Below are 27,508 nucleotides of genomic sequence, written 5' to 3'. Positions count from 1 at the left end.
CAACTTTTTCTTCTTCTTTTGTGTTTGCATGTAGTTTGTGTGAGTGAGTGAGAGCCCTTCTCCTCTCTGTGATCACTTACACTGTGTTTTAATACAGCCAAATTCACAGCATAGTTGTCCTCATTTATATGTTCTTCTATTTCTCTAGGAATGAGTGTGAAATTTGATGGCAGCTCATAAGTACTGTGATAAAATCACCATTTCATGATTACAATACTGTCAGACAAAATAAACACAAATACAGGGTACAGACAGCTGCTGTGCTGTGAAGGTAGCTATACTAATGTTTAGAATGAGTGAAGACACAGGAGGTTCACAGCAACAAAGATTCAAGTCAAGTTGAACTTTATTTGTTCCCTGAGGGGCAATTAGCCTTGCAGCAGTAAAAACAGTAATAACACACAATGTCGAGACACTCAGAAGGCAATCAAATACAACATCTAATAAATAAATTAAAAAAAAAGTGTACCACTAAAATTAAAAACAAAGCAATATTTAGCAAGTGTGTTTAGGTGGTTGGGCTGATACCAGCTGGAACCTGAAGACGAGGTCTGAAACTGTAGGTGCAGGGGGTGGGTCTAGGTAGGTAGATCTACCAATCACAACACAACAGAGCAGCAACATACAAATATAATGTAAAGCTTCCATAGTCCTCAAAACAGTATTATTACACTAAAGAATGAAAACCTATTCTAAAAAAAATAATTTTTAACTCCAATCAAGGCAGTGCATGATGGATCTGAGATGTCAAACTATTTCTTCAAGAGTTTATGACACTAAAATGACTCATCTTTACCACATTATTTCGAGTGAGGCTGAGGCTTGTTAGTTAACTTCAGTGAAGCACTGATAGTTTGCCTAATCTTTTCAATTTTATCTGTGAAAAAAATTACAGATACATCAGTTTTTGACTGTTTCAATCCTCATGTGAGTGTGGTGGTTGAAACTGTCAAAAGCATATCAAATAATGTGCGCGCGCGCACACACACATACACACACACACACACACACACACACACTGAAAGTCAACAATATTATTATTGTAGCTACAAGTACCTCCTAGGAGCAAAGATCAGGAGTTCTTTTGTCTTTACTTATGAACCTTTATCAGTCCACAACAAAACAAAGTAAAAAGGTCAAGTAAGTAAGTAAAGTTAAAAAAGGCCCTTTTGTGATGAAGGACCAAGTCCAATAAGTAAATCTACTGAAAAAGATGATTTAATGATTTAACACAGCACTAACTGGTGCCTTCAGCCATTTCTTTATGTTAGCATTCCTAAGACACTTCTTAGTCATAATCACAGAATATCTTTACCCTCCTGCAATGTAACTTTTATTTACTCTGAAGTTATAGCTATATCAAAAGTATAATTGCATATACAGTAGGTTAAAAAACCTTAAAGTTGTTCTAGCCTTTTTATGACATCTGATAGACTTTTTTACTGAGTATTTACTGATTCAGCAGCTACATAAAGCACATCATACAATGAACTTTGTCCTATAAATGAGAGACCTTAAAGGATGGTCTGAACAGGTGGAAATCCAAGTGAACATAATCCTCGAACAGCATGGGAGCTGCTGTGACCTCCACAATCTGCACATATCACAGCATTGTTTTTCTGTATTTGTATCAGTTATTTGTCCATGTATTCATTTATTCATTGTATTCATTTTCCCCTCCAGTACCCTGGCACCCTGGGCATTTGACTACATATATTGCCCAGCTCTGAATTTGCATACAAGACTACAACTTCTATCCAAACATGAAGAAATTCTCAATCAGCATCAACACGTGTCAACAGCATATTGACACATATGGACTCGTATCCCAGACTTGGCAGGACAGCAGATCTCTGGCAGCTGAGACAGAGCCAGAGTGTGACACAGCCCCATCTAGTGGACACTGGGGGTTATACAGCAAGTGCTATGTAGAATATGTCAGTGATGAATGTATTTCACTGAGTGTGGTCCTGCATCCACTGACAGAACCTGTTTGAATATTTGGTGGGGCTGACCGTGGAAAAGGCCCTGCCAGGGTAGCGGAGGCTTTTCCACAGGTTCTCCAGTCTTTTCTTCCAACCATAGACAGTAAAAATGTCTATGATGCCCACAAAGTAGCGACGATCTGGCCCATCTATGACATGAACAGCATTTTTGCAGTTGGGCAGTAGCCTACAATGATGCTCATGGAACTCCTGTAGCTCTGAGTCGGCCCTGGTTTCATTCCCAGCGCAGTTTATCTCCTGTAGGGGGATCCCTTCACCAGAGCCCTCAGCTGCTGCCTGTGGCTTGCATGATCCACAATCTGCAGTATCTGGTACCACCTCACCCCTGGCCTCTTCCAGTAATGGAATGGTGGGGGGGTCTGACCCTGTGGGACTGCCATCAAAGTCCATAGACCTATGGGAAAGACAAAGAGAACTCAAAACAATCAGAGGCTGCAGCCTCAAAACACAGACCCAATGCACCAAATACTGATCACATTAAAACACCACAAAGAAAAATGAAAAGAAAAGACAAAACTGTAATGTTTGCTGTTACAGAGAAGCACACGTTGAACTTATAGTTTGGATTCTGACAAATTACACCAAAAAACAAACAAAGCCATTGGAAAGTGTAACCGGACGTTGCTAGCTGGATGTGGTATATGGGGGCCTGAGCAAGCGTCCGATGATTTGGGAGTGGGAATGTTTGTCAAGGCGCCTGGAAGCAATAGCCTGTTGGTTCGAAAACTGGTGTTTGACATTTAAAGTTGTCCGTATGTTTTTCCTCCGGAAGACGGCCTCATCAACTGAACTACATGTTAAGATCAACAGTCAGTTAATCAGTCAATTTTCTGAGGTCAAACACTTCTAGCAGTGGACCTTAACATGAAGTTTAACCCCCCACTCTATTAAGGACTGGTCAATGAACTGAATGAGTTCTACTGTCAATTTAAAAGATGATGAGCCATTCCTGACACCATCCACCAGCTCCAGGCCACCAGCTCAGAGCCCCCTCACCCACTACCACAATGGAAACTCTATCCAAGACAGATGTCAACAAGTATTTCAGGGTTGCACAGCAGCTTTTACTCTTGTTAAAAGGCAATATAAAACCTACTTTGTGGTGCGGATAACAAGGTTTGCCAGGGAGTGTTTCCCTTCGAGCTCATCTCGGTGCAGAGGCTGATGGGCCAGCAGCAGACTGTAGTCCAGCACATTCAGCTCTTTAAGGAAGGCAGCATCCATTTTCACTTGACTGGCAAACCAGGATTTCTCTCGATCTGCAGGAACCACACGAGCACATCTACTTAGTATGCCTTTACACTTTCCAACTGCATGTGACTCAGTTGTGTTCATCCGATGGAACAGTTAACTTGCATCATTCATACGGCTACAGAAAAAAGTAGAGTAAGCGTAGCTAAGAGGATACTTACCTAATACAATGGACTGTCCTTCAAAGTTATTGTCCTTCAGCACTTTTATTATTTGTTTCCCCCCGGTGTCAGGGTTAGTCCATCTTCCCACCTCACAGCCTTTTATGTCATATCTATGCAACACAAATGTCACAGCTTTCATACACTCATAAAATATATCAGAAATCCATGCAACAAAAAATGGGAAAACATACATACTGTACCTAATATTGATCCTCTCATCAGGGTAAAACACACTCTGCATCACAATGAAGTACTTCTGGAGAGCAGACAGACAAAACTGCATCACAAGTACTGGTAGTGTTAGGATATAATGAGTTACTAGTTTTTAATGCTGATACAATACCTTTATTTCATTTGGAATAACAATCCTGTGGACACCTGGGAAGTGAAAAGAAAGAGATACTTAAATGTAAAGGTTGCTTTGTTTAGTGACCTGCTTACACATCATAAGCTGGACTGGAAACTGGAAACTGGAAACTGAAACTTGGCTGCACTCTAGTGGTCCTTTTACACTAACACAGACATCACCACTGAAAGTGGTTTCCTCATATTTTTTAGATGTGATAGCAGAGGTGGAGGCGTAGCTGCGCTCTTCTCTGACATGTTTCTGTGCAGACAGCTCACTTTTGCTGAGTACACTTCTTCTGAGTATCCCAAACCTTCTTAGCCTTAATTCATTCCCTTCTGGTTTCTGGTGACTTTAATATCCATGTAGTTAAGCTGGAGACAACTATTCTAGAGAACTTTACTGCAGTAATTTCAGACAATGGTGCAAATATATTCTCTGTAAGAGGTCACAGCAAAGACTGTGTTTCTGTGGGTGTTTGGAAGGTGGAGGGGTGTTTAAAAATATTTTTACGACAGACAAAATGTGGGAAAGTTACCACACAATGAGCAACATTTCCTTCTGATCGGACAATACCGGTGTGACTCCTCTAGTGCTTAACAGGGACAACGTCCTGCAGCTGAATTTATCATGGTGGAACAGGGTAATGCTGTGTCAGCAGTCGGGATGACTACTCATTTGACTGAAAATTAAAAAATAAAAATCTATAGCAGAATTAAACATAGTCTTACCAAGAAACCTCACCAACAGTGAATGAGGGTATTTCTCCAAGTGGTCCATGTATGCCTGCAGATTGGACAGGAGAAACGTGACCTCACGCCTGCTCTGGGTCTTTAGGAAGAACCTCTTGTCATTCCTAAAATCAAGAACAACTTTATCACCAAACACGAACTTCATATGGACGATCCTGCAAAACCCCACAGCGATGCAGTTTTTTTTTTTCACATTCAGTGCCATTGTTTTTATAGTATATATGGGTATGATGCAAGTATGTTTATGTGTGTGTTTGTGTTTTTGACCACCAGGGTTTAGTTTGAAATTAGAGTTGGGATGACATAATGTAAAAGATCAGTCAAGGGAAGGTCCCTCTGTGTAAAGAGGATTATGCTCACGTGACAAAGAAATCTGCCTTGCTCTTGGAGTTGCTGACAAACTGGAGGTAGCAGCTGCCTGAGCAGAGGGAGTTCATATATTCCTCCTCTGTGATATCCAGTGAACGCCTCAGTTTAGCAAACACTGACGCTGCATACGTCTGCATCTCAAACCCCTGGAGGACGAGGGTTACAAAAGCATTTCAGATTTTATACTCGTTTATACTTGTACTTTAACGTGGTTGACAGGAACTCTGAGAACAAAAGAATGCAAATACAAAGCGATTCCAAAAAAGTAGCGAACCCTGCATCAAATTCAGAATAAGCAGATGTTTACAAAAGTCAATGAAGCTGATGGTGTAAACCATTCAATCGTTGTCTTTGTACTGTTTTCAATTGAGTATATGTCAAAAAGGATTAGCAAATGATCACATTCTGTTTCATTTATGTTTTACACAGCGTCCCAACTTTTTTGGAATCAGGGTTGCATGAATGTGCAGGAACTTTTGAATGGGCAGCATTATCACAGATAAGATGATAAAGCTCTAAAAATGGCTGTTAGTAAAATAAGAGAAAAAGATTTCAGGTGTAAGTGACCACTTGCCTCATGGCTTTGAGTCTCCTCTGCCTTGAAATGTTCAGCTGTGAGTGTGTCCTGTGCAAAAATGAATTGTTTATGAGTGAATTTATGTCTCCAGCAGTTCATGTTTATAATCCAACCAGAGGCTTATAAACAGACGATTCTTCACCTGGCCTGGTGTGTCCACAGTGGTCTGAATGGAGGCATGTATGCCTTCTTTTATCATGGCTGTCAGATGGTAGAACTCGTGCTCGGGGTTGATCTCAAACACCCCGAGCATCCTCCACCGCTGTCTCAAATGCCACCAGCGTCTGCGCGTGGCAGCTCCGGAGGTGCCGGCAGCTTTGCTCCGTGCCATCTGTGACATCAGGCACAAGTCAGTTTGTCAAGTTAAAGCATGACGTTCAGCTGTAGTGCAGTGAAGACATAGGCTTTCCTAAAATGATCTTGTGGCAAGAGGAAAAACATTTCAAATATTAAAAAGCACATCCTGCAGTGCTACTGCTGTACCCTGATGTACAGTGTCGGAAAAAAGTATTCTGGGATCAACCACAACAGTAGTGGGCCAATGATTTCCTATTTAATTTTTACCTCTTTGTGATAGTTTCCTCTTTGTGATAGATGATTCTCAGTATATGTTTAGCAGTGTAGCCATAAATTAGAGTTCCATATGTGGTGGTACAGACAAACAAAACATGAACCAAAGAGGGCATTTTATATTTTAAAAAGGCCAAACATGTTGCTGAAGATAAGTACCCCCTCTGTTCGGGCAGCACTGCTACAGAGAACCCCTGTTATACCGCAGATATACTACAGTGTACTGTACCATCTAACACAGCAGGCTCATAGGCTCACTAAGCTAAAAGACATGATTGGTCTTGTTTGTAAGTGATGATGAAAAGAAACAAGCACATGTCCAGGTAGTTCTTACCTTGATGTTCTTGCTTGGACTAAGCTGTAAAACACAGAAAATGGTTCAGACAGTGTCTTTACATTCGCATGTTCCCTCCCATTCTGAGTCGTACTGCATTCCAGGCAGGTTATGCAAGTTGTGCAGGGTGTGTCACATGCAAAACAAAAGGCGTGTGGCATAGGCGCCTCTTCACTGTACAGTAAGGAGGAAATCCTGAGGAGAGCAACCACCTCAATCAGACATTTGTTAAACATGTTGTGCAGGAATGTCCCATAGATTCTACTCGTACTGGTACCACATGTTCCTGTCGTACTCAGAGACTTGTGTGGTCGTTTGTTTTTTATTTGATCACAGAGTTGTTATCATCATGACAACTTATCTGCTCATAGTGATTTGCATCCTAGTCTAATGCTAAACTGGTTGATTACAATTACAAGAAACCTTTAAAATTCCTTTCAGACAGGTTTTATTCAATTAAGGGTAAAATAGTAGGATGTGTGGTACTTTTGGCAGTATTTTTACCAAATGTTCTGTGATATAGTGCTGTAGAACATGTGGTAAAGGATATTCACCTATTCCCCTGGTGGTACTCCTGAGTGCAGATGTGATGTCAAAAGTGATTTGTAAAGTATGGAAGGTGTTAATAGAACCAATGCATTGTAATTTTACTGTGTCATTTGTGCCAGTGACTGCACCACAGACTGCCGGAGAGTTTGTGCATCTGTGCTAGTTCCAAAAAGGTCAGCAGAGGGCATTCTTAGCTTATCTTCATCAGTTCACATCCCTCTCATTAAAGCATTACAGCCCAGCTCAACCAAGAGTGACAGCAGAGCTGCTGCATGTTGACTGAGGGATCATATAAGCAGTGTTGCTGACTGTTGTCATGACCATGTTTTGCACAGGTGAGGGTGATGTAAAGGGACTTTCATGGTCACAAAATAAACTCTCACAAACACAGAAAACATCCATTTGGGTTGCAAATGCTGTGAATTTCAATTTACATACAAGGCTTTGTTGTGTGTATGGGCTGGAAGCGATAGCAAGTAGTCAATCAGTTATTGATATGAGTTGGTGATTAGATAGATAACGACTATCATTAACAGTAATTCAGAGTCAGTAAAGTCTAGTAAAATGTTTAGTTAAAAGTTCAGTGTATAGGATTTAGGTGGGTCTATCGCACAATATGGCAGAGATCAGTAGATAATCACCTGAAAATAAGAATTGTTGCTGTTTCTGTTATCTGTTACCTTAGAATGAGCTCTTTACATCTACAGAGGGAGCATGTTTCTACAGAAGCATTTTAATGCAGAATTTGTAAGAAAAGGACAAGATTTTTGGATCAGAAGCATTCTGGTTTCTGTTTGTATTCCATTTGTAGTCCGGGTAGCATTGACCAATCATAAGTCACAGCTTTGATTTTTCACAGCCAAGCGGCACTCCTTGCAAACTGTTTCTCATCTGGTTCAATTCTGCATTAACTTGGCTTGTAAAAATAAAGACAGACATTATGGGCAAAGTTCCTGTGGAGCACCTGTTAAAGAAGGAACACCCACGACTGGCTCCGAACGTGCCAGAAGTGTGGAAAGCCGAAAAGAAAAAGTGTGGAATAAAGAGCAGTGAGCAAACGTGTGTCAGCTGTTTTTATCCTCAGAGGAAAGTGAGTGTGCGTCATGGGAGTGGGCGACTCCTCCACTGTGTTTATGTCACTGTGATAGTTTCATTGTGAGGGGGTTAACAGGAGACCCTTTGGTCCATTTACAAACTGAATACAGCCTCCGTGACCTCCCCGATGGCATGCCAACAACGCTGAGCTGTGTCTGCTATGACATACACTGTAGTTGCATACCAGTGGTGACATCAGCATTTTCACTTCTCTTTTCTTGGTAAAACCTGCTTTTATTGACTGAGTAAATTTACTACAGCCGTCTGGCTTTCACTTAGCCCACAGCACAATAACAGCCGTGGTTGCAGTAATTGATAACGATGTCTTTGCTCTGGATAAAAAAATCTATTTTGTTTCTTTACTGACCAAACAAAAGCATCCGATAGGGTCAATCATAAAATCCTGCGTGCAGTCTTTAAGTGTAGTTGGTGTGACAGTCAGTTGGTTCTACGCCCACCCTACAGGACTCATACTGCTGTGGCTGACGGCGCTGGGTCAGGCCTTCACTGCCCCGCTATTACTTCAGCTGTTAAACACCGTCTGTCGTGATGCATCACACCAGTCCAGTGGTTCTTAGACTTACTCTGGCATGTCCATCTTAAAGAAGCCCACAGTTTCTATACATCATTAGTCATGATGGGGAAGCAACTAATGAAACAGGATCCAGACATAATTATTATTTTTTTATCAGTTCTTCAGTCAGTTGTGGTTATTTAGTCTATTTGTGTTTTGTATACTTGTGTGGTTTTCTGATTATGAATGTTTCTTTTTGTCACGTCTGTGTTTGAGTTTAATGCAGTAATATATATGTGTGTGTACATATATATATATGGAATCGCCACTACTGTCAGAGAAAAGTCAACAACATTACTAATAAAGTCCATAGGCTATTATTATATTCATAATATGAGCAGCAAACACTAACACACACCAACCAGCTCCTAGTCGTTCGTTGTCTTGTCTCGGGCCTGCAGAAGCCCTTGTCTGAGCTTTGGACTTCTGCCTATCTGTCTAACCCCTTTCTGGATAAGTTTGCCTGTTGTGATCTGCCTGCCTGGTTTTGACTTTTGCCTGTTTTAGACAAGGAGTAAACATGGTTATCTGCTGAGCCTTTACACTAAGGGTTCAATGTTTAGGGTTCAGTGTCGACACTGGGGCCGGATCTTTCCCGCAGCCTGTTCATTTCAGTTTCACATCCCATTTCTTGGATGTCTTAAGGATTTCTTGAAAATATGAAAAAAGGGAACACGTGCTGACACTGCATGACAGAAGTCCCAGTAAAAGCAGATCATGTCACCAGAAGTACTATTGCACTATTACATTCTCAATGTTTCATTGTTTAGATTGTACAGTTTTTACTTAGTTTGTACAGTTTTTATTTAGATTGTACAGTTTTTATTTAGATTGTACAGTTTTTACTTACTTAGTTTGTACAGTTTTTATTTAGATTGTACAGTTTTTATTTATCTCTTTTTTAATATATGTCCTGTCACAAAGGGTTGAAGAGTAACGCAATTTCAATTCTCTGTTTGTCCTGTACATACTGCAGAATTGACAATAAAGCTGACTTTGACTTTGAAAAAAAACAAAACTATAATGTACTATAAAGGTATGCAACTGACCAGAGGTCTTTACAACCGCAGACCAGATTGAGGAAAAGCTGACTGCTGACCAGAATAATTAATAAGCCAGCCCTCACAGTCTTGACTGCACATATTTTTGGATTCCTGTAACCACATGCACATTTCCAGGAAAAGGCGAGTGTTTCCTATGAAAGCATGTTAAAGTCTGAAACAAAAGCGGTCTTGCGTGCCGTTCTGAAAAAGGAAAGAGGGTGAGATCATGTCACTTCTAAAGAAATAGCACAGTCTATATGAAGCAATAAGGACTGATAAGCTTTAAAATGCAACCTCGCTCAATTCGGTTCGGTACAGTCTATGATGAGCGCCACAAAGCCTTGTGATTAACCATTCAAACATCTTTCTTCTGTAGTCTTCTTCACCTCGTGGAGAAATTGCCAATATCCAGAAATAAATATGCTAACATTTAATAAAACAAATCTGATAAATTAATATATGTGAAAATATTGTGAAATTAAACACATCTTCTGTTCATGCAGTGTTTTACATCGACTATATTGCCAAAAGTATTCGCTCATTCATCAAATAATTGAAATCAGGTGGTCCAATCACTTCCACGGCCACAGGCGCATAAAATCAAGCACCAAGGCATGCAGACTGTTTCCACAACCATTTGTGAAAATAATAGGACGCTCTCAGGAGCTCAGTGAATTCTAGCGTGGTACTGTGACAGGATGCCACCTGTGCAGCAAGTCCAGTCGTGAAATTTCCTGGCTCCTAAATATTCCACAGTCAACTGTCAGTGGTATTATAAGAAAGTGGAAGCGACTGGGAATGACAGCAACCCAGCCACGAAGTGGTAGGCCACGCAAAATGACGGAGCAGGAAAAGCAGATGCTGAGGCGCATAGTGCACAGAGGTCGCCAACTTCCTGCAGAGTCAGACGCCACAGACCTCCAAACTTCATGTGGCCTTCAGATCAGCTCAAGAACAGCGTGTACAGAGCTTCATGGTATGGGTTTCCATGGCTGAGCAGCTGCAGCCAACTCATACATCACCAAGTGCAATGCAAAGTGCGGGATGCAGTGGTGTAAAGCATGCCACCACTGGACTCTACAGCAGTGGAGGCGCATTCTCTGGAGTTATGATCTGATGGACGAGTCTGGGTTTGGCGGGTGCCAGGAGAACAGTATTGTCTGACTGCATTGTGTCAAATGTAAAGTTTGGTGGAGGGGAGGACTATGGTGTTTTTCCATGGTGGTTTTCCAGGAGCTGGGGCTGGCCCCTTACTTCCAGTTAAAGGAACTTGACTGGCCTGCACAGAGTCCTGACCTCAACCCGATTGAACCCCCTTGGGATGAATTAGAGCAGAGACTGAGGGCGAGGCCTTCTCATCCAACATCAGTGTGTGACCTCACAAATGCACTTCTGGACGAATGGTCAAACACTCCCATAAACACACTCCTAAACAGTGTGAAAAGCCTTCCCAGAAGAGTTGAACCTGTTAGTGTTCATGTCTCCATAGTGCAAATTTACAATAAGACATGAAGGAAGCTACTTCAGCAGTCCGTTTTAAAGCATTCATGTGCTAGCAGCAGTGAGAATAGTTCATTTTCTGACCAGCAGAAGCTGTGACATCAGCAGCATCATCCAAGGCCCTGTACAGTCACCAATGGGAGTCACGCTTTCTTTCCGCACACGTCCATATTTATCATATCCTGTTGAGCAATTTCCCTCACACCACAGAGAGGAACACACAGTGGAAATACTAACGGAAGAGATCCACAAAGGAAGCTCAAATATGGGCATTCATTAAGTCGAATTAGCAAAATGGGATTTTTGTCAGTGACTTGGCTAAAGCAGAGTAAAAATTCACTTTTCGCTTGGTTTGAAGCCAAATACACTAAAGTCTGACACATGACTAAGATGATGAAGAAGACTTTTTGTGCAGCCATTCTTAGGGTTAGGGTGTGTGCTGCCACCAGCTTGATATTTGTCGTTTTAAATGTTGACAACTGTTGGATGATTGCTATGAAATTAGATCCAGACAGTCATGTCCCCCTCAGGATGAAATCATCAGGTCATTTATCTAGTACTTTGATTTTTGACCAAATACCTGCAAACTAATGACATTCCCCTCAACCTCAGCTGCAGTTTCCATTTTCCATTTCCAGTTTCCATTTGCTCATTAGTGAAGGCTAGCATGCATCTAGCTCAAAGCATCTCTGTTCCTAATCCAGCTGCACAGAGTCACTCACATATTGTAGACTCTGAAACACACCTGGACTAACTTTGTTTCTCTGGGGGAGGCTGGATGATTTTAACATTAACTGGTTCGTGGTTTGAATCCAGTCTGGAACACATGCATTATGTAAACATACAGTAACCTATAACATATAGGTTCAAATGAATTGGAACGAATGTAGAAAAACATTTTTTGTCTCACTTTGAATCTGTTTTGTTGTACACAAGCATAATGAATGAACTTGTACAGTTTATTGAATTGATATCCCTAATATATTCAGTATTACAAAGAAGCCATTCTGCAGACCAAAGCGATTCTGTAAGCCAAAGCTTTCACAGTGTTTCTGGGAAACAGGCTTGTTGGAGGTAAAAAGGAAGAGACAGAGAAAGTGAAAGTCACATTGGAAAGAGAAAGCACTTGTGAGCTTCCCTCAGGGTATAAAAGAGAGGAATCCCTGTAGCTGTTCACCATCAGAGTCCAGACTGAACAAGGCACTGTGGAGTGTGAACCTGTCTACAGCCACAACAATGAATTCAGCTGTCCTCGCCTTTCTCACCTGCCTGCTTGTCTTCTATGCACAAGGTACTGTAAACATGTGGTGTTCTATGATTGTCTCATTAAGGGCTGACACTGGTTTGAGTTGTAATTGCAACAACATGCTATTTTATTGTCTCTTTTGTTGTGAATGGGGACTGGGGACGGGGACTGTTATGGCTTAGTCTCGTCACTTATCAGTCCTTTCCAGCTATAGCTACTTTCAGTGAAAAACCCGGTGTCTAAGCTGACTTTTAGCTCTGTCCACTGACGTTGGCACTGGTTCTGTCTGCAGAGCAGCCCTTTCTCTGACAAAACACTGATACATGTTCACTCTAAAGTCTGATGTAAAAGATGATCAGCTAATAATAAGGTCGTGTTTCTCCTTCCCACAGGACAACCAGCCAACAGATCTAGCAAGTGCAAGTGTTTAAATGGTTACATCGACTGGATTAAACCACAGCTCATCAAGGCAGGGCCGGTCATACACCCACCAAGCATCTTCTGTCAGAATGAGGAGATAATGTGAGTAAATGAGTGACTTAAACCACATTTTCTGACATGTCGTTCTTCTGCGTTTTTTCAGCTTCTCTCTAACAACGCTATTTCTTCTTTTCAGTATTACAACAATAGCAAATAAGGAAAAATGCGTGAATCCAAAGTCGTCTCTCGGAAGACACATCCTGAAAAGCAGAAACAGGTAAGATCAGCTGGACTTCACTAACTTAAATAACGCAGTGTTCAGGGTCTCTAATATGAAATACAACTGCCCATGTTACAGATCTCTGTTGCTCTTACTAATAGTGTCATATGTCGATTCAGGTTTGTGAAGAATATCTCTGTGAGCACAACGACTTCAAGCTCAACGAGTCTCCACACGACATCCAGGCTGTTGGCCTCCACCCCTGACCTGAAGACGATGGACTGAACTGTTGTTGTGATAGGAGGTGTTCATCATCACTGCCTTTATCTTTATCTGTACTATAAGTGATCAAAATGTTGTCAGTGTTTGTGTTCTCTCTATTTAAATTGTCCTCTCGTGTAGATATTGAGTAAATAATCTGTATATACTTTTTTAAAAAACTAAAATAAAACATGCATGTTAGTACAACGCAAACTGAGTCGACTGTTTGCTTACCTTCACCGGTCATTGGTGATTCACAAACAAAGAAAACCCAAATCCATTTCCTTTTATGGATTGAGATCAATACAATTACCACAAACATGGTCAACCTTTTTTTATTGTCACTGCTTTTAATTCAGCTGTTAACATTAAATATTACATAAAACAGCACACTATAGTATCGTCAGCAAAACAAAATATTATAGTTTAATTGCATCCCAAATCATTACAGCTGATATTAATGTTATCAATAAGACATGATTAAAAACTGTTAATTGAAGACAGAAAAAAGCAAAACACAGGAGTCAGCAATACTGTGAGTTTGTGATTGAGCAGATAAAGATACAGGTTCCACAACAATGCTCCCTTATGTCAGTGTGGTGCATATGTAAGTGGTTTTGGCACACTAACACTACTTCAAAACTAAAATACTGACTGTACTGTTGCCTCTCCCTGATCCTTGTGTCATTTAGTTCTTCCTGGATGAAGCTCACAAATAGCAGGCCCTGTATTCCAGAGATGAAAAAACAGTCCATCAACAACTTTTTACTACAGTGGGTCACAATTACAGCGTTCAGAATTCAGTTTCCTCAAGAACCACTAAAGCGACCCACAGCACACAGTGAGAGATTTCCGAGGCATTTCACTGAGTCACAGCTGGTAAAGGCACAGTTACAGCTGCTTGGGAGAAATCATTTCAATGAATGCACACTAATGATATCATGGTAAGTCCAATCCTACTGCAGAACATGAGAAAATGAGATTTTTTGCATCCATGAGCTCAAAGACACAGAGTGCAATCCAAAAACTCCATTTAATACTGATGATGCATAGAGAACATATGGATGAGATGTAATGGATGAGAACTAAAGCTTGACAAAAACAAAAAAACTGTAACACTGAGCATTAAGACCAAAAAAGGTAACAGACTTGTCATAACAGTAGAGAGGTCGAGAGAAGGCAACCTTTTCATTCCAACACAGAAACTATGGAAGCAAAGAAAAGCTGGAGAGATGTATCTTACATTTATCTTATAAGCCATTGAAGCTATTTGTGAGATTTAATCACTACTGAATATTGAACACTCAAAATCTCTCTCATGATGATTCATGAGATGATTCTAAAACACACAGATCAGACAGAAGAGTAATGGTCAAGCAAAGCAGTAGTTAAATCCCTCGTTGCCTGAACACAGCTGAGGACTTCCAGGGTCCTGCTCCCCCTGCGACTGCTGGTCAAAAATGTGAAAGTCTGCTTGAGTTGTCGAAAGACCAAAGGCACTTGGAGCACACTGGGTGGCCGTTGCTACAACAATTGAAGGTCTCAAACAGGCAAAGAATTACTGGTACAAGATCACACGGACAATGTACAGTAGAATAGGGCAAGTGTGGCCGGGCGGACTCTCTATGGAGAGGAGGACTTTCCAGCTGGATCCTAAATTTTCACAAATTGCTAAACAGGATATATAGGAAGTGGAGGGCAAATTTAAGGGGTTTGGTCAATTAGCCCCCCAAAATGAAGCAGAAACAGGCACTTTCTACTGCCCAAGTTGGCCAACTTGTTCAATTCAATAAAGCACTGAAAACGACAAAGCAGGCCAGTGCCCCGGGAGCTGACAGTGTCAGACAAAATGATCTCCGTCAACGGGACCCAAAGGGTGTCAATCTGCCCGACTTGTATGATGCAATCCTGCAATGTGGAAATCTTCCAAAGAGTTGCACATGGACAACACTGACTGTTACGGTGAATGATAAAAGGAAGTTGGCTGATATGCATCACTGGAAGACTTGAAGTTTGTCAGATGCACGAGCAACAGAGGGGGGTCACTGAATACCCAGGTTGCTCTGAGAGAGAGAGGGTAAGCAAATGGAGCAAAAGAAAAAAGCAAACATGGTATTCATTCAATGATTTTGCTACGGCTTTAGATACCATGTCCAATAAACACTTTCTTGAAGTGCTCAATAGAAGAGACACTGGAACTCATCGCAGACTACAAGAGTACAGATGAAAAGGAGTGAAACTGTGATTTGGCTGCGAAGAGAGCCAAACAGGGGGGTGCCTTGTCCCCTGAACTCTTCAACCTGGCGATAGGGCCAGATGGAAAAGCTGCAATGTCGGCTTTGTAACAATGGTCGGGAAAACTTGCATTTTTTTGGGAAATGTGAGGCTCTGAACTAAATGGCATGGAGAATCATAACAAGAGTTAATGAAGACAAGGGCTGGACAATGTCAAGAGAAAGGAGAAACAGAAGCACAAGAGAGGGCAAGGTGGTGGTCCTAGACTTGTTTATAGTGAGAGGTACCAAGGCTTTGGTCCTTGATGTAGCCATAAGATTTAAGGCCTTGGAACCCACACTGAGGGAATCTGAAGAAGAAAAGCTGGACAAGGGGTTCTACAGCAATGCACCCCCACCCCAGTGTAACAGAAGTGATGGTCTGTGGATTTCCTGTTGGTGTGAGGAGAAAGTGTTCTCACATACACACAACCAGAATTGAATGAAACGTAATGTTTATCTGCTCAAACATTGGCAAAATTAACATGTTTAACTAACTGGCTTTCTACCTCAACTAGCCTAGCAATAGCCTCGAGAGCCAAGAGCAGAGTTTAGGCTAACCTCAGCAGCTCTGTCCAGATATTCACCGGCTTTGGGAACGTTTACGCTCCAGCACCTCCAGCCAACGTCACCTGAGATAGTTTTATGTTTGTTTAACACATTAATTTGTCCTCATCTTCATACTTGTCTTGAACCAAGTGAAGCATTAAAGTAGAAGGTTAAATATTTCAGTGCTACAAATTTAGTAATGTTTAAATTTCAACATTATGTATTCAGTAGTGATAAAATCTGTAAAATTTAAATCATTACGGCCTTTCTTTGCTTTAAACAAAGTTTAAATATTTGCAACGCTTATGTTAGCATTATTTCTTTTGAAAGAGAAAATAACGGAAACTGTACTTCCCACAAAAACACGAAGCCCTTTTAAACAAGTTAATGTCACATGATATGATCAACACTGAGGTTAAAACCAGAACATCATATTTTTTTGCACACATCATATTTTTTCAAAGACAGGCACAAAAAGCTGATATGATGGTCACATGGTGCATATCCTTAAAAGCAGAAGTTCATGTAAATGTTAATGTTAAGCCTGGAGCAGGCAGTATTCCAGTGTAAGAATGCTGGTTGGTTTCTGGGTTGGGGTAACGTGTTGAGGTCTAACTAGGGGCCCACAGCTCACTTTTGCCCTGGGAACCCTAGTGGCTTAATTTGGCCCTGCATCATCTAGCAGACCTTTTCAAACGATCTGGTCGAAATACAGTCGGATCAATACTTTTCCTCTAAAGCAGTGACACTGTGTGATGACACGGTGTTTTGTTTGCATCAAATGATGTCTGACAGCACCTGGGGACAAAAATAGGCTGAGAAATGCTGAGTCAGGCAGTAGCTTGGCACAGTGGTGTCTGAGCAGCAGACCTCCTTCTTCACTGCTGTGGTGCATCTTAGGAAGAGGAGTCCGGAGTAGCTTATACAGTTCCAGTCGTGGAGTCCTGAGCCAGCAGCTGCTCAGGCGGACGCAGGAACACCAGAATAACTGTTATGTTATCAGTAGAACCGGCTGCCTTAGCATGACCTACCAATTTTTGAGCGACTCTTAGTCCAACAGCATCCTCAGACTGTTCCAGCGGAGCGTCGGTCCCACCCTCGGGGTCACTTGGCTGTTGGAGTGCATCCAGGACTAGTTGTGGGACCTCTGAAGATTTGACTGCATCAAAGAAGCCATCACATGCCAGAAGTATGTAGTCTTCGTCCCCGAGCAGATGGGTTGTTGAGCAGTCGGCATCTCCAGACACATATGGCTTCTGGTCAAAGTCACCTGGAGGAGGGATGCAGAACGTGTGGTTAGCAGCTGCAGCTAAACACAGCAGGAGGGATTATTTCCTCAGGCTGACCCAGTCCAGGCCTATTTTAGACCATTAAACAATCAGGTGAATTGTTTGGTTAGAATAAACATTATAAGCTTACACAGAAGAACCAATCAAGAGATTGGCTGGGCTGAACTTACTGGATTACTTTAGCTTTTCACAGATGTCACAGAACATGCAAACGCCAAATTCAAACAAATTGAAATTCAGGCTAACCAGCAAAATAAACAGGAAAGTACTTTAAAAAACGCCCAAACTTGTCTTGTCTATCCCTCCTTGAGCTTCAGTTTTGAAGCAATTCTGATTTGTATTCAGCAGTCTGAAGTAAAATGATTAGTGCACACATGTGCCCTAAGAGTTTTCCAGTGGTTGCTGTGGGGACATTTCAGATGGTGGGTGAAGATGAAGACTTGTGTTGGTTCTTGCAGCCAACAACAGAGGAATTGACTTTGCTTTTAATGTTTCCTTCCACTTATTTGTGCTACTTGTAAGTTATGGCAAGAAAAACAGTAGTTACAGGAAACTTCAGCTGTATGTGAGTATGTCTTTTCCTACATGTTATCGCAGCCACAGTAAAGCACAGTATCTTTAATATGCTAAAACATGTATCACAGTAATGACAGTCTTGCAAAATCCTTGCCGTAGCACACTGTGACACTGGTGACGGTGATTATACGGTTATAATGCCCACCCCTAATGTGCACTGATAATTAACACTCAATTAACACTCGCTCTCTCTGCCGCTCTCTCTCTCTCTCTCTTAACCAAGCAGTCAAAGCAGATGGCCGTCCACCCAGAGCCAGATTCTACTTGAGGTTTCTGCCTGCTAAAAGGAAGTTTTTTCCTCACTGCTATCGTGTTTCCTCATGAGGGAATTGTTGGGTCTCTGTAGATAAAGAGTTTGGTCTGTTTCTGCTCTATATAGATAGTGCCCTGAGACAACTTCAGTTGTGATTTGGCGCTATATAAATAAAACTGAATACCATGATTACCATGGCCACTACAGGCCAACACTCTGCCACTGGATTTGAGGATAAGTGCAAGGTCTAAGCATTAATCAGCAAACGGTAAAATGCACATTAGTTTAGTTAAATTGTCAAATACACAGAATTTTTCACTGAACTCAGGTACAAGTAGAAAATCCATGTGCACATGTGTGTACATACATTTTGACTTGGAATTTGAATTTAACTCACAGAGCTCAGAACAAATGGGCAATTTAAGTCAATAACATTTATTTTAAAGGCTTCCTTATAAGGGGGATGGCTGAAGCAGTTAAAACCTGTGCTAAATCTCTCTGCTGCCTTGTCTGCTGCTTACCAGCTTACCCTCCAGCGCTTCATGGCCCCACTGCACCATGTGCACTACACACAAACACACCACTGTCCCATTTTGCAGGATTTTCTACATTAAATCAGGCTTTCACCATCTGGGACATGCTTATGCACGTGCATTTGCAGAACAGCCAACAGGAAGACCTTCATTGAAATGACCTCTGAATGACCAAAGAGTCCGGACACAGGCAAGATATGCTAACGCCTGAAAACAGAGACAAGAGGACGTGCAGAAGTCTAGTTTTCTCTCCGAACACTTGAATATGCTGAAAGGTCATTACAGAATTTTTGCCAAATGACTGCAAAAAAGAACTGTCTCCCCCAGCTTTGATAATACGCCTGTTGTTCTCTCTGGCATTGAGGTAAATAAAGGTCAATATGTGAGAAGTGACTGTATTAAGCCAACAATGAAAACAAGAGCGCCACACAAATACGTTTTGCTCAGTTTTTGTTGGTTGTGATTGACTTACCTATAGCTCTGGATACAGCATAGGTTCCATTAACACGCCAGCAACCCATGAAAGTGATACAGCCACCAAGATCCTCAATTCTCTGTTTCTCATCCTGGACAAGAGGACAAGAAAGCAACCTTACCATGTGATCATCTTCCCACCATTCATTTTATCTGGAGATGTGCAGTAACTTATAGAACTACCTTCACGGTTAGGTGATTTATAACTCCACATGCCTTCTGCGGTCATTACACCCAGAGCATTAAAGCAACAGAACAAAGAACATACTAAAATGGCTTCATTCCCATAAAAGCTATAAAGCTAATGGTAAACACCTTTTTCAGTATAGCCATTCGAAACACAGGTATAAACACTTCTGCGTTAAGCTGTGGTCAGACGGCACACTGTACAAACTAGTTTGTTTTGAGCACCGGCCAACCTTTAGCACACAGGGAGCTTATAGACACATGCAGTTCTGCATCCACTAGGGTCTGACGTACAGTTTACAATGACCAATAGAGTGAGGAAATCAAGGGGTTCAAACAGGAAGGCGTAGGAAGCACTGTCACTAGGTGGGGAATTGTTACCCTGGGGTTCAAAACAATTCATCAGCAGGATATAAGAAAGAATGGTTCTTATTATCAAGCCTGTGTTGATTCAAGTGTGATTCAACTGAGACAGCTCTGCAGCCTAAGTGAAATAACTGATCTCCAGCATTTCGATGGGCCTTTAGTCAATTGACACTAAAGGCGATAAAAAGACAAAAGATCTGAATTATTTTTGATACAAAATTTTGCTTGGCCTGGAAAAGCTGAATACTTGTGTCAAGCAAATGTCACATACAAACAGACAAATATTTGGAAGGTAGGGCAATTTCTTCATTTGTTTCTCAGCTCACCAATTCAGCAACATGCTCACAGAGTGATGCTACATTTCAACATCTTGAAAGAGATACAGTCTGGTTTATTTTCCCTTGACTTACCACCTGTGTGTCTGTGTGTGTGTGTGTGTGTGTGTGTGTGAGTGTGTGATACCCCTACCTCTCTGTCTGGTTTATGGGGGTCCATGAGTGTTACAGCTTGTCCCTTTCTGACCAGTATTGCTTGGGAGTCTCCCAGCCAGGCCACAGTCAGCTCCTGACCCTGGATCAGCACCACCACACCAGTAGAGCCACTCCGCATACGCTGACCACACACACACACAGACACAGACATTATTTTTGTACTTTGAGGATATGATGGATCATTTAAATTCAATTATGATTAAATGATTTATTGTAGCTTTTTTAAATTGGTTGAATTATTACTAGGTTATAATTTAACACTGTGAATGTCTGTAAATATACTAGCGGCAGACACAAACATAATTATTGTTGTTGTTGTTGTATCAATAATAATAACAACAAACTATATTTCTAGAAAGTTACAAGGTGCCTCACAGAATACTGTTTCAGTACTTTGGGTCTTTCTGAAGCCAGACTGGAATTTGTCAAATAAATTGTTTCACTCCATTATCTGTAAAAGTTGCTTAGCAACAATTTTTCAGCAATTTTCAAGCCAAAGGTGATTTGGATATAGGACGGTGGTTATGGAGGTTGCTGGATCTAAACAAGGTTTCTTAGGGAGAGGCTGGGTAGTGACTTCATTAAATAGTCTGGATCCCGGCCAGATAGAAGAGCCTCATTAACAATGCAAGGGGTGATGACTCCAAAATCCTCTCTGAATCACTTGATCACTTAATTCTCAAGTAGTGAGAATAATATTGGATACAATGCTGACCAAATCCCTGAAGGTAATGGTGGTAAACTTATTTAACAATGTGGTGGAGGGTGACGGCTGAAGTGAGGGTAGTAATGCACCTGCAGGGGTCACTGATATTTTCTATCTTTGCAACACAGTAACATAACAGCCTCTCCCAGTCCTCTACAGAGGCAGCACAAACAGTAGCTATGGCAGGGTCTACAAGACTGCTGATGGTACTGAAGTGAAATCTTGAGTTGTAGTTTATAGAGACAACTAGATTCTTCACCAGTGGATGAAGTGATGATAATCACTCCCGCATATGGAGATAATGCACTTCAAGTTTATAATGTTTCCACTGATGTTCAGCTCTTCCACATTCTCGTTTTAGTTCTCTAATATTTTCTTCCATTCAGGGCCCTGGGTTTGTGGAGCGACATGACAAAGCTTGCTTGGGGGCTATCTCAACCAGAGTTCTCAAGCACATAGTATTAAACTGATTAGTTATATCATACACATTGTTACACTGAGTAATACAACTACAGGCACTGAAGGTAGCAGCAGTGTCTGCTGCCAAATTGCTATCTTAATTCTTGTGTGCACTGTTTGCTTAGAGCTGTCAGATATCCTCCCTGAGGTTGGTAATGTATCTTTTTGCATTTAGCCAGCCCTCGCAGGGCACAATAACACTGAACCAGTTGCCTGATGTTCACAAAAACTCCTACTGGTTGACAGCAAAATCCAATATGGGTTAATCACAACACGGATTAAAGTGCAGGTTACGATCAATTCATAAATAAACATCCAAGGGCAAGGTTTTAAAATGCATTACAATGAAAAACTAAAAGCAATTAAAAAGAGCATTAAAGAAACAGCAAGTCTCACAGCATCTGATGTCATCTACTTCCAGGAACAAGTGTGTCACAGTGTCACTGTGTGTTCAGGATGTTGGAGTGTGCTGCTTCAGTACCTCTCTCTTGGCTTTGCCCTTGAACATGTCATCTGTGTGTTTGAAGGCAGTTTTAAAGGCTTCAGCTGCGTCGCTCTTCAGCGTCTCCTGTTTACTCAGAGCAACGTGGAGGTGAGTGGCAGCGTAGGTGGCAGCGTCCACCCCTCCATGGCCGTCAAACACAGCGTAGTAGGCACGCTCTACTCCGTCCTGGACCATGGTACAGACAGAGAAAGAAATCAAAAAAAGTTTGATACATTTGTATTATTCTTGACGGTGTCAGAGGTGTTTATTTATGGTTTTCTGCAGTTTTTGGAATCGTGAATAACAACACAAGATAACCAGAAGCAGGCTCGTTTAGTGTTGCATCGAAGTCTTGTACCTGGATTCCAAAGAGCTGGTTGAACTCAGGCAAGGCCAAGTGTTTGTCCTCCATCTTCCTCCTCGTGTTCTTGATGGCGTGAACAGAGCAGTAGAGGAACCGAGAGGGGGCGGGTGGGAGCTTGGGAAGGTTTTGATGCCATGCCAGTGCCACATCTATCAGCTTGTTAAGGAAGAGACGTTGGACTGCCCCTGACTCAAGTACTGAGAGTCAGGTAAAAAAACAAGAAATCAATAGCATCAATTACAGATTCTCAGTACTTTTTCCTACCAGTTTATAGAGTGGAATATCTGACAGAGGACACAGATCGAAATAGACTGCACTCTCATTAACCTGGCTCCCAGCAGGCAGCTGTTTTCAATGAAAACACTCTGATAAAACCACTGAACAGCACCTGCTCAGCACCACACAGCAACTGGACAAATTTAACAACTAGCTGGTGAACATGGAGCATTTAGCTGCTATGGAGACAGATTTTTTTCAGGTGGACACAAACACGACTCCATAATGTTGCTCTGTGTCTGCTGCATGTGTAAATAGACAACTGTTGCAACTATTTGCTAAGAGATTCGCCACAACAACCCCTAAAGGTTTCAATATGTCAGTGTGCTGTTTATGGTTTCTTGCACTGCCACTGCCCCCAAGTGGTGGTGGAGATGCATTGCTGATGTTTTGTCCTGGCAACGGACATCCCATTTAGATCAATGAGGGGAGTCCAAAGAACAACACAGTAGAATGGAACAGTGGCACAAAGTACAGCCTCCAACATGGGCTTCGAGTTAAATACTTACAGACAACTGGCTGTTCTTCTTCCTGGTTGACCTCAACTTCCTGGGGGCAGTGGAAAGGTGAAAGGTCGTTCTGCAGTAACTGGGACAGCGCTGCTTGGCACAGGAGGGCGCTGAGGCCTGCAGGAGCACCCCTGAACCAACAAACACAAGCAGAAATACATGTTGTGTACTTTGTCAAGACCTGAACATGACACTTGATTAATTTCTATCCAGACTTTTCAGCCAGGTGATACACAATCGTACAGCCAGTCAGAGGTGACTGACTACCCTCAGCACGGAAATAAACACTAGCAAACACAAATGGTAAAATAGAACTGTACCATGACCAATGCTCATTTAATGACTGTCCAACTGTGCAACTCTGTCATCTGTCAGTCCTTTTTTTTTTTTTTTTTTTTTTTTACAGAAATACATTTCTCTGGCAGACAAGACTGGGCTGAAGAAACAGGAAGTGGGGAGAACAATGGTGGTTCTGCAGACAGGATGTGAGGTCTTCCTGAGAGGGCATATTTCTGTAAACGAAAACGTGAGCAGAAGAGAGAGCACACAAGGCAACGATTTTCATTTTATTAATTTTGTATTTTCCAGCTGAGCTTGAAGGTTCACTAATAGCTGGTATACAGCTCTTCATTACAAGAAAACAACTACATGAGAAGGGAGACAAATGACCTCATATGACTTGCACACACATGCAGAAGTAATGAAAGCAAAATAGATGAGATGTCTTCTCTCTCTCACTCTCCTTCTCTCTAAGACCAACCCCACCCAGGGCCTGGTTCTGTTGGAGGTTTCTGCCTGTTAAAAGGAAGTTCTTCTTTGTTGCCATCCCCAAGTGCTTGCTCATGGTGGAATTGCTGGGTTTCTGTACAGTAAAGAGTATGGTTTCTAGACTTTTATATGCTTTATATGGAAAGTGTCATGAGACAACTTTTGGTGTGATTTGGCGCAATATAAAGTCTGTTCCAGAAGTCTGACCAGACACCATGACTGAAAAAAGCTCATCCTCCTTACTGGTTTGCACTGGTTTAGAACAGCCAGCTGCACTTGGACTGAAAATCACCTCACCTAATCAATGTGCAAAACACATTCATGAGCCTCTTTCAAACATGCACCTTGTTAACAAATCTGATCTGTTCGTTTACACGTTTCATATCTGAATGCGTGCCTGACTCACTTTTATATAAAAATGACAGTGGTAATCTGACTAGGTCTGACATAGTAATAGCAAACAGGATAAATGAAAGTTCAGCGTTAACATCTTGTCATTCTCTGTTTGTGAACTGTCTGCTATTACAAAATAACAAGTACAGTTCCTATTGTTTACTTCCTGTTTCCTCTAACAAATCAGGAAACTGATGAGACTATATTAGATTATTAGATTAGAGATTCACTATGACATCTTACACTCAAAAAAGTAGTTAACTAAGGCCAAATATCACGTGAAAATTCTTTCAACACCATATTGTCTGAATGAGGTCATAAAGAGCATGACACATCTCTCTGAATAACAAAAAGCAGCCACTTTAACACATAAAACATGAAACACACAATGCTACATATTCCATGTGTGAAAAGGACCGCAGTCCTGACTTCCTGAGAAAACTGATTAAACGTCTTCAGTCTTTTCCTGTCATGCCTGTTGTTCATGTGGCATTGCAAAAGCTCCACCTCTACCCCAGCATCCACCTGTAGGCTCAGGGTTTACCGTCCTCTGAGGATAAAGTTAGTATTGTCAGTCCTCCCTCTTTGCTGTGTTGAGCGTGGTGCCTTCTTGTGGAGCATGATGGGCTTAGAGCCTTGATGTCAAACACTAAACAATTTCATCTAAATTCTGTTCTGCACCATTTTCAAACACATCTAATCTGAACACCGACTCATCATCACCTCAAAATATGAAATGCAAATGATTATCACAGTCTAGAAAGAATAATCGGGGAACATATGAGGAATTCTGTTGTTATGTCACAGGTCAAGTCTTCTACAGTTCTCATGTTTGACACTTTCTGCTCTCAAATATACAGTGTGTCAGCATTTGTTCTTGTGTCCTCCCCTGCAGTGTGAAGTCAACAGCAAAGCCAGCCATTCATGCTGAATGAGCAGGGCAAGAGCAGAGCTGTCAGGAATGTGAGGAATGCAACCACACATGCACAAGATGTGCACAAACACAGCGCAACGAGGACCAACTTCTCCTGTACGAACTACACCTTACAATACAGCTTAGTGTGTGATGTATTACATATAACAAGATGCTGACAATACTACAATGTAAAAACAACAAAGCTGTCTAATTCTGCAGCCATTTTTCTATTTCGATACGTTCAGTACAGTATCAGTATCACATGTAGGCAACACTGTACAATTTACAATGATTTAAATACTGGACTCTGATGGGCTGTGATGAGATGGAAACACAAGAAACAGAAGCCCTAATATATACCTGCATAAAAACGCTGGACAGAATTATCTTAAATATGAGGACATACTGCTCTGTGCAATTACCTCGAACTAATAGCCAATTAGAGACATACACAGGGCATGGCAGAGAAATCGTCGTTCTGCAGGAGAAATGTATTTTTCTCTAATCCCTAACCCTGACAACAGAAACCAGTTTTGTCATTTAGTTAAGAAATCAAGACACTGGAGAAAGTTGACTCTAACGCAGTTCCTCAAGTGCACGTGAATGATTGTTTCACACTTCATTAAGTTTGATTAATTTCGTTTAGCGACAATAATGAAGCTGTGGGAGCCTTATAGAGAAAACTATGCTAACTAACTAAGAGTCATGTTGTGTTTGTGAATCCTTTACTATTATTAACATAATCTATATTAGACATGTATTACAGTGGCGCTAATCAGGTAGAAGACAACCTATAGAGCATGGGGCGTTCAGTCTCGCTGTGTGTGTATTTACTCCTGTGCTGCTGTGGCTTTGGTCTATCCTTCAGGCCTTACAAACATGTGAAAGGCGTTTTGTGGACCAGTCATACCTGGCGGCCAGCAGCCTCAGGCCCAGCTCCAGACTCTCCCCATGCAGCTCCTCCAGCGAGACTTTGCGGCTCAGAGGGCTGACGGGCAGCGGGCCATCCTCCTCCAGGGCAGCTGGGAACTCCTCCACAAACCTCCTCAGGAAGCACCTGGCCTCCTCCTCCATCCCGCTGACTCCGGCTGCAGTAAGCTCTCAGGTGAACAGGGGGTCACAGGTCACAGGTAGACACTGGGAAGGGCTTCAAATCTCCCTCTGACGCTGGGATGGAAAATGAATGCAGTGCAAATTCTAATTTAGTCTAAATTATCACCTGGCAGTCAGTCAACATTATTACACTGTTGTAATGATGGGTGTAACAGCACAATAGGAAACACAGCTGAGAAGCTGCATCTACTGATGAGGTGACTTTGACTCTCTCTCTATCTCTCTCTCTCACTTTTCTCACGTTAAATTTATGAACGACTGAGTAATTTTGAATTTTGACAGTCTGGATAAAAAATGCTGCTCAGAATCTCACAACTTCGCACTCTGAACAAGTATTCTTATGTTTATGGTGTTTTATTTTGGCGGATATGGTTCGCTTGACGTTCAATACCACGATAGCCTGCAGACAGCCATCAGCCTCCAACCTAAAGGCGGTGTCCTGCTCTAACTCACAGACAACAGACGTGGAGCACACAGCGAGCATGAACGTTAGCTAAGTGTTAGACTGTGTTGGTGTCAATGCAGCTGAAACTTTTCTTAGAAAAACATTAAACAGGCCGACGTGGGAAGGGCTCTGCAAACCATGCTAGCGGTAACTTAACTATGTAACGTTATCTACATTATAAACGCGAATATGTAGCCAACAGTCACTTACTACTCCCACATGAGGGGGAGAGGCATGTGTCAAAGCTAGCGACACTGTAGGCGCCATAGCTGCTAAATGTTCACAGCCTAGCCTAGCTTTGTATTTTGGTTTCCCACACATGTAAGAATGGCACGATTTTCCGTTTTGTGGCACCTTGTGCTCCAAGTTATCTGCCTTACTGTTGACCGCAGCGACCTCACAGCTAAAACACTGAGGTGACACTGTCATGAGAGCGGTCGCTCACATTAAATTGAGGTCAATACTGGCCGGATTAGTTTAGAAATTCTACTTTTTACAAGAAGCAGAGGGCAGTTAATTCATCTTACCTGAGGCTAGCTAAGTTAGACAGTCTCTTAGCATAGTAACGTTACGCCTACACACAACAGAGCACCAGCTGGGGTAACCACGCCCTGTGGCGACACAAAGAGGGACGGAGACTCAGTGAGAAACACACAGACACAAACCTGCGCCAGCAGAGCTGATGGAAAAACACTGACGGCGCTGTTTCAATCACAGAAGCTTATCGAAAGCGTTGAGAGATCTGCGGTTTGCGTTCACACTTGGGCCCGCCCTCCTGTACGTCATCGCACGTCCCTCCTACTTCCGC

The 27,508-nt window shown here is 41.9% G+C and overlaps 3 protein-coding genes across 6 annotated transcripts; 1 reads left to right on the top strand and 2 right to left on the bottom strand.

The window, feature by feature from the left end:
* Positions 1-339: 339 nt before the first annotated feature.
* On the bottom strand, positions 340-6,478 carry LOC121606889 (phosphatidylinositol 4-phosphate 5-kinase-like protein 1). Of its 2 annotated transcripts, XM_041937487.1 has the most exons (10): positions 6,370-6,478; positions 5,608-5,796; positions 5,463-5,513; positions 4,880-5,034; positions 4,499-4,623; positions 3,765-3,799; positions 3,622-3,677; positions 3,419-3,531; positions 3,103-3,265; positions 340-2,400 (listed from the first exon to the last, which is right to left on the bottom strand). In XM_041937487.1, exons 2-10 carry the CDS (start codon positions 5,794-5,796, stop codon positions 1,956-1,958), a joined length of 1,332 nt encoding a protein of 443 aa, XP_041793421.1. In that variant the 5' UTR covers positions 6,370-6,478; the 3' UTR covers positions 340-1,955. The 2 variants fall into 2 exon arrangements, with proteins under 2 accessions (XP_041793421.1, XP_041793420.1); XM_041937486.1 differs by lacking the exon at positions 6,370-6,478 and having other exon boundaries at positions 5,608-5,805.
* A 5,816-nt stretch (positions 6,479-12,294) lies between these two features.
* LOC121607172 (C-X-C motif chemokine 11-6-like) lies at positions 12,295-13,484 on the top strand. Its single transcript, XM_041937868.1, has 4 exons — positions 12,295-12,421; positions 12,769-12,898; positions 12,993-13,073; positions 13,196-13,484. The coding sequence occupies exons 1-4, from the start codon at positions 12,367-12,369 to the stop codon at positions 13,299-13,301; spliced, it is 372 nt and encodes a 123-aa protein (XP_041793802.1). The 5' UTR covers positions 12,295-12,366; the 3' UTR covers positions 13,302-13,484.
* Positions 13,485-13,596: 112 nt separating this feature from the next.
* Positions 13,597-27,395, bottom strand: ppm1f (protein phosphatase, Mg2+/Mn2+ dependent, 1F). 3 transcript variants are annotated; one of them, XM_041936978.1, is made up of 9 exons: positions 27,366-27,395; positions 26,053-26,309; positions 23,066-23,196; positions 22,275-22,477; positions 21,914-22,102; positions 20,245-20,388; positions 19,223-19,316; positions 17,131-17,369; positions 13,597-14,002 (listed from the first exon to the last, which is right to left on the bottom strand). In XM_041936978.1, exons 2-9 carry the CDS (start codon positions 26,214-26,216, stop codon positions 13,802-13,804), a joined length of 1,365 nt encoding a protein of 454 aa, XP_041792912.1. In that variant the 5' UTR covers positions 26,217-26,309; positions 27,366-27,395; the 3' UTR covers positions 13,597-13,801. The 3 variants fall into 3 exon arrangements, with proteins under 3 accessions (XP_041792912.1, XP_041792911.1, XP_041792913.1); XM_041936977.1 differs by lacking the exon at positions 27,366-27,395 and adding an exon at positions 27,228-27,289; XM_041936979.1 differs by lacking the exon at positions 27,366-27,395 and adding an exon at positions 27,228-27,289 and having other exon boundaries at positions 13,860-17,369.
* Between the last annotated feature and the right edge of the window lie 113 nt (positions 27,396-27,508).

The sequence above is a fragment of the Chelmon rostratus genome, chromosome 5, assembly GCF_017976325.1.
Source record: "Chelmon rostratus isolate fCheRos1 chromosome 5, fCheRos1.pri, whole genome shotgun sequence".
Taxonomy (NCBI): Eukaryota; Metazoa; Chordata; class Actinopteri; order Chaetodontiformes; family Chaetodontidae; genus Chelmon; species Chelmon rostratus.
This window is presented reverse-complemented; position numbering and strand designations above follow the sequence as displayed.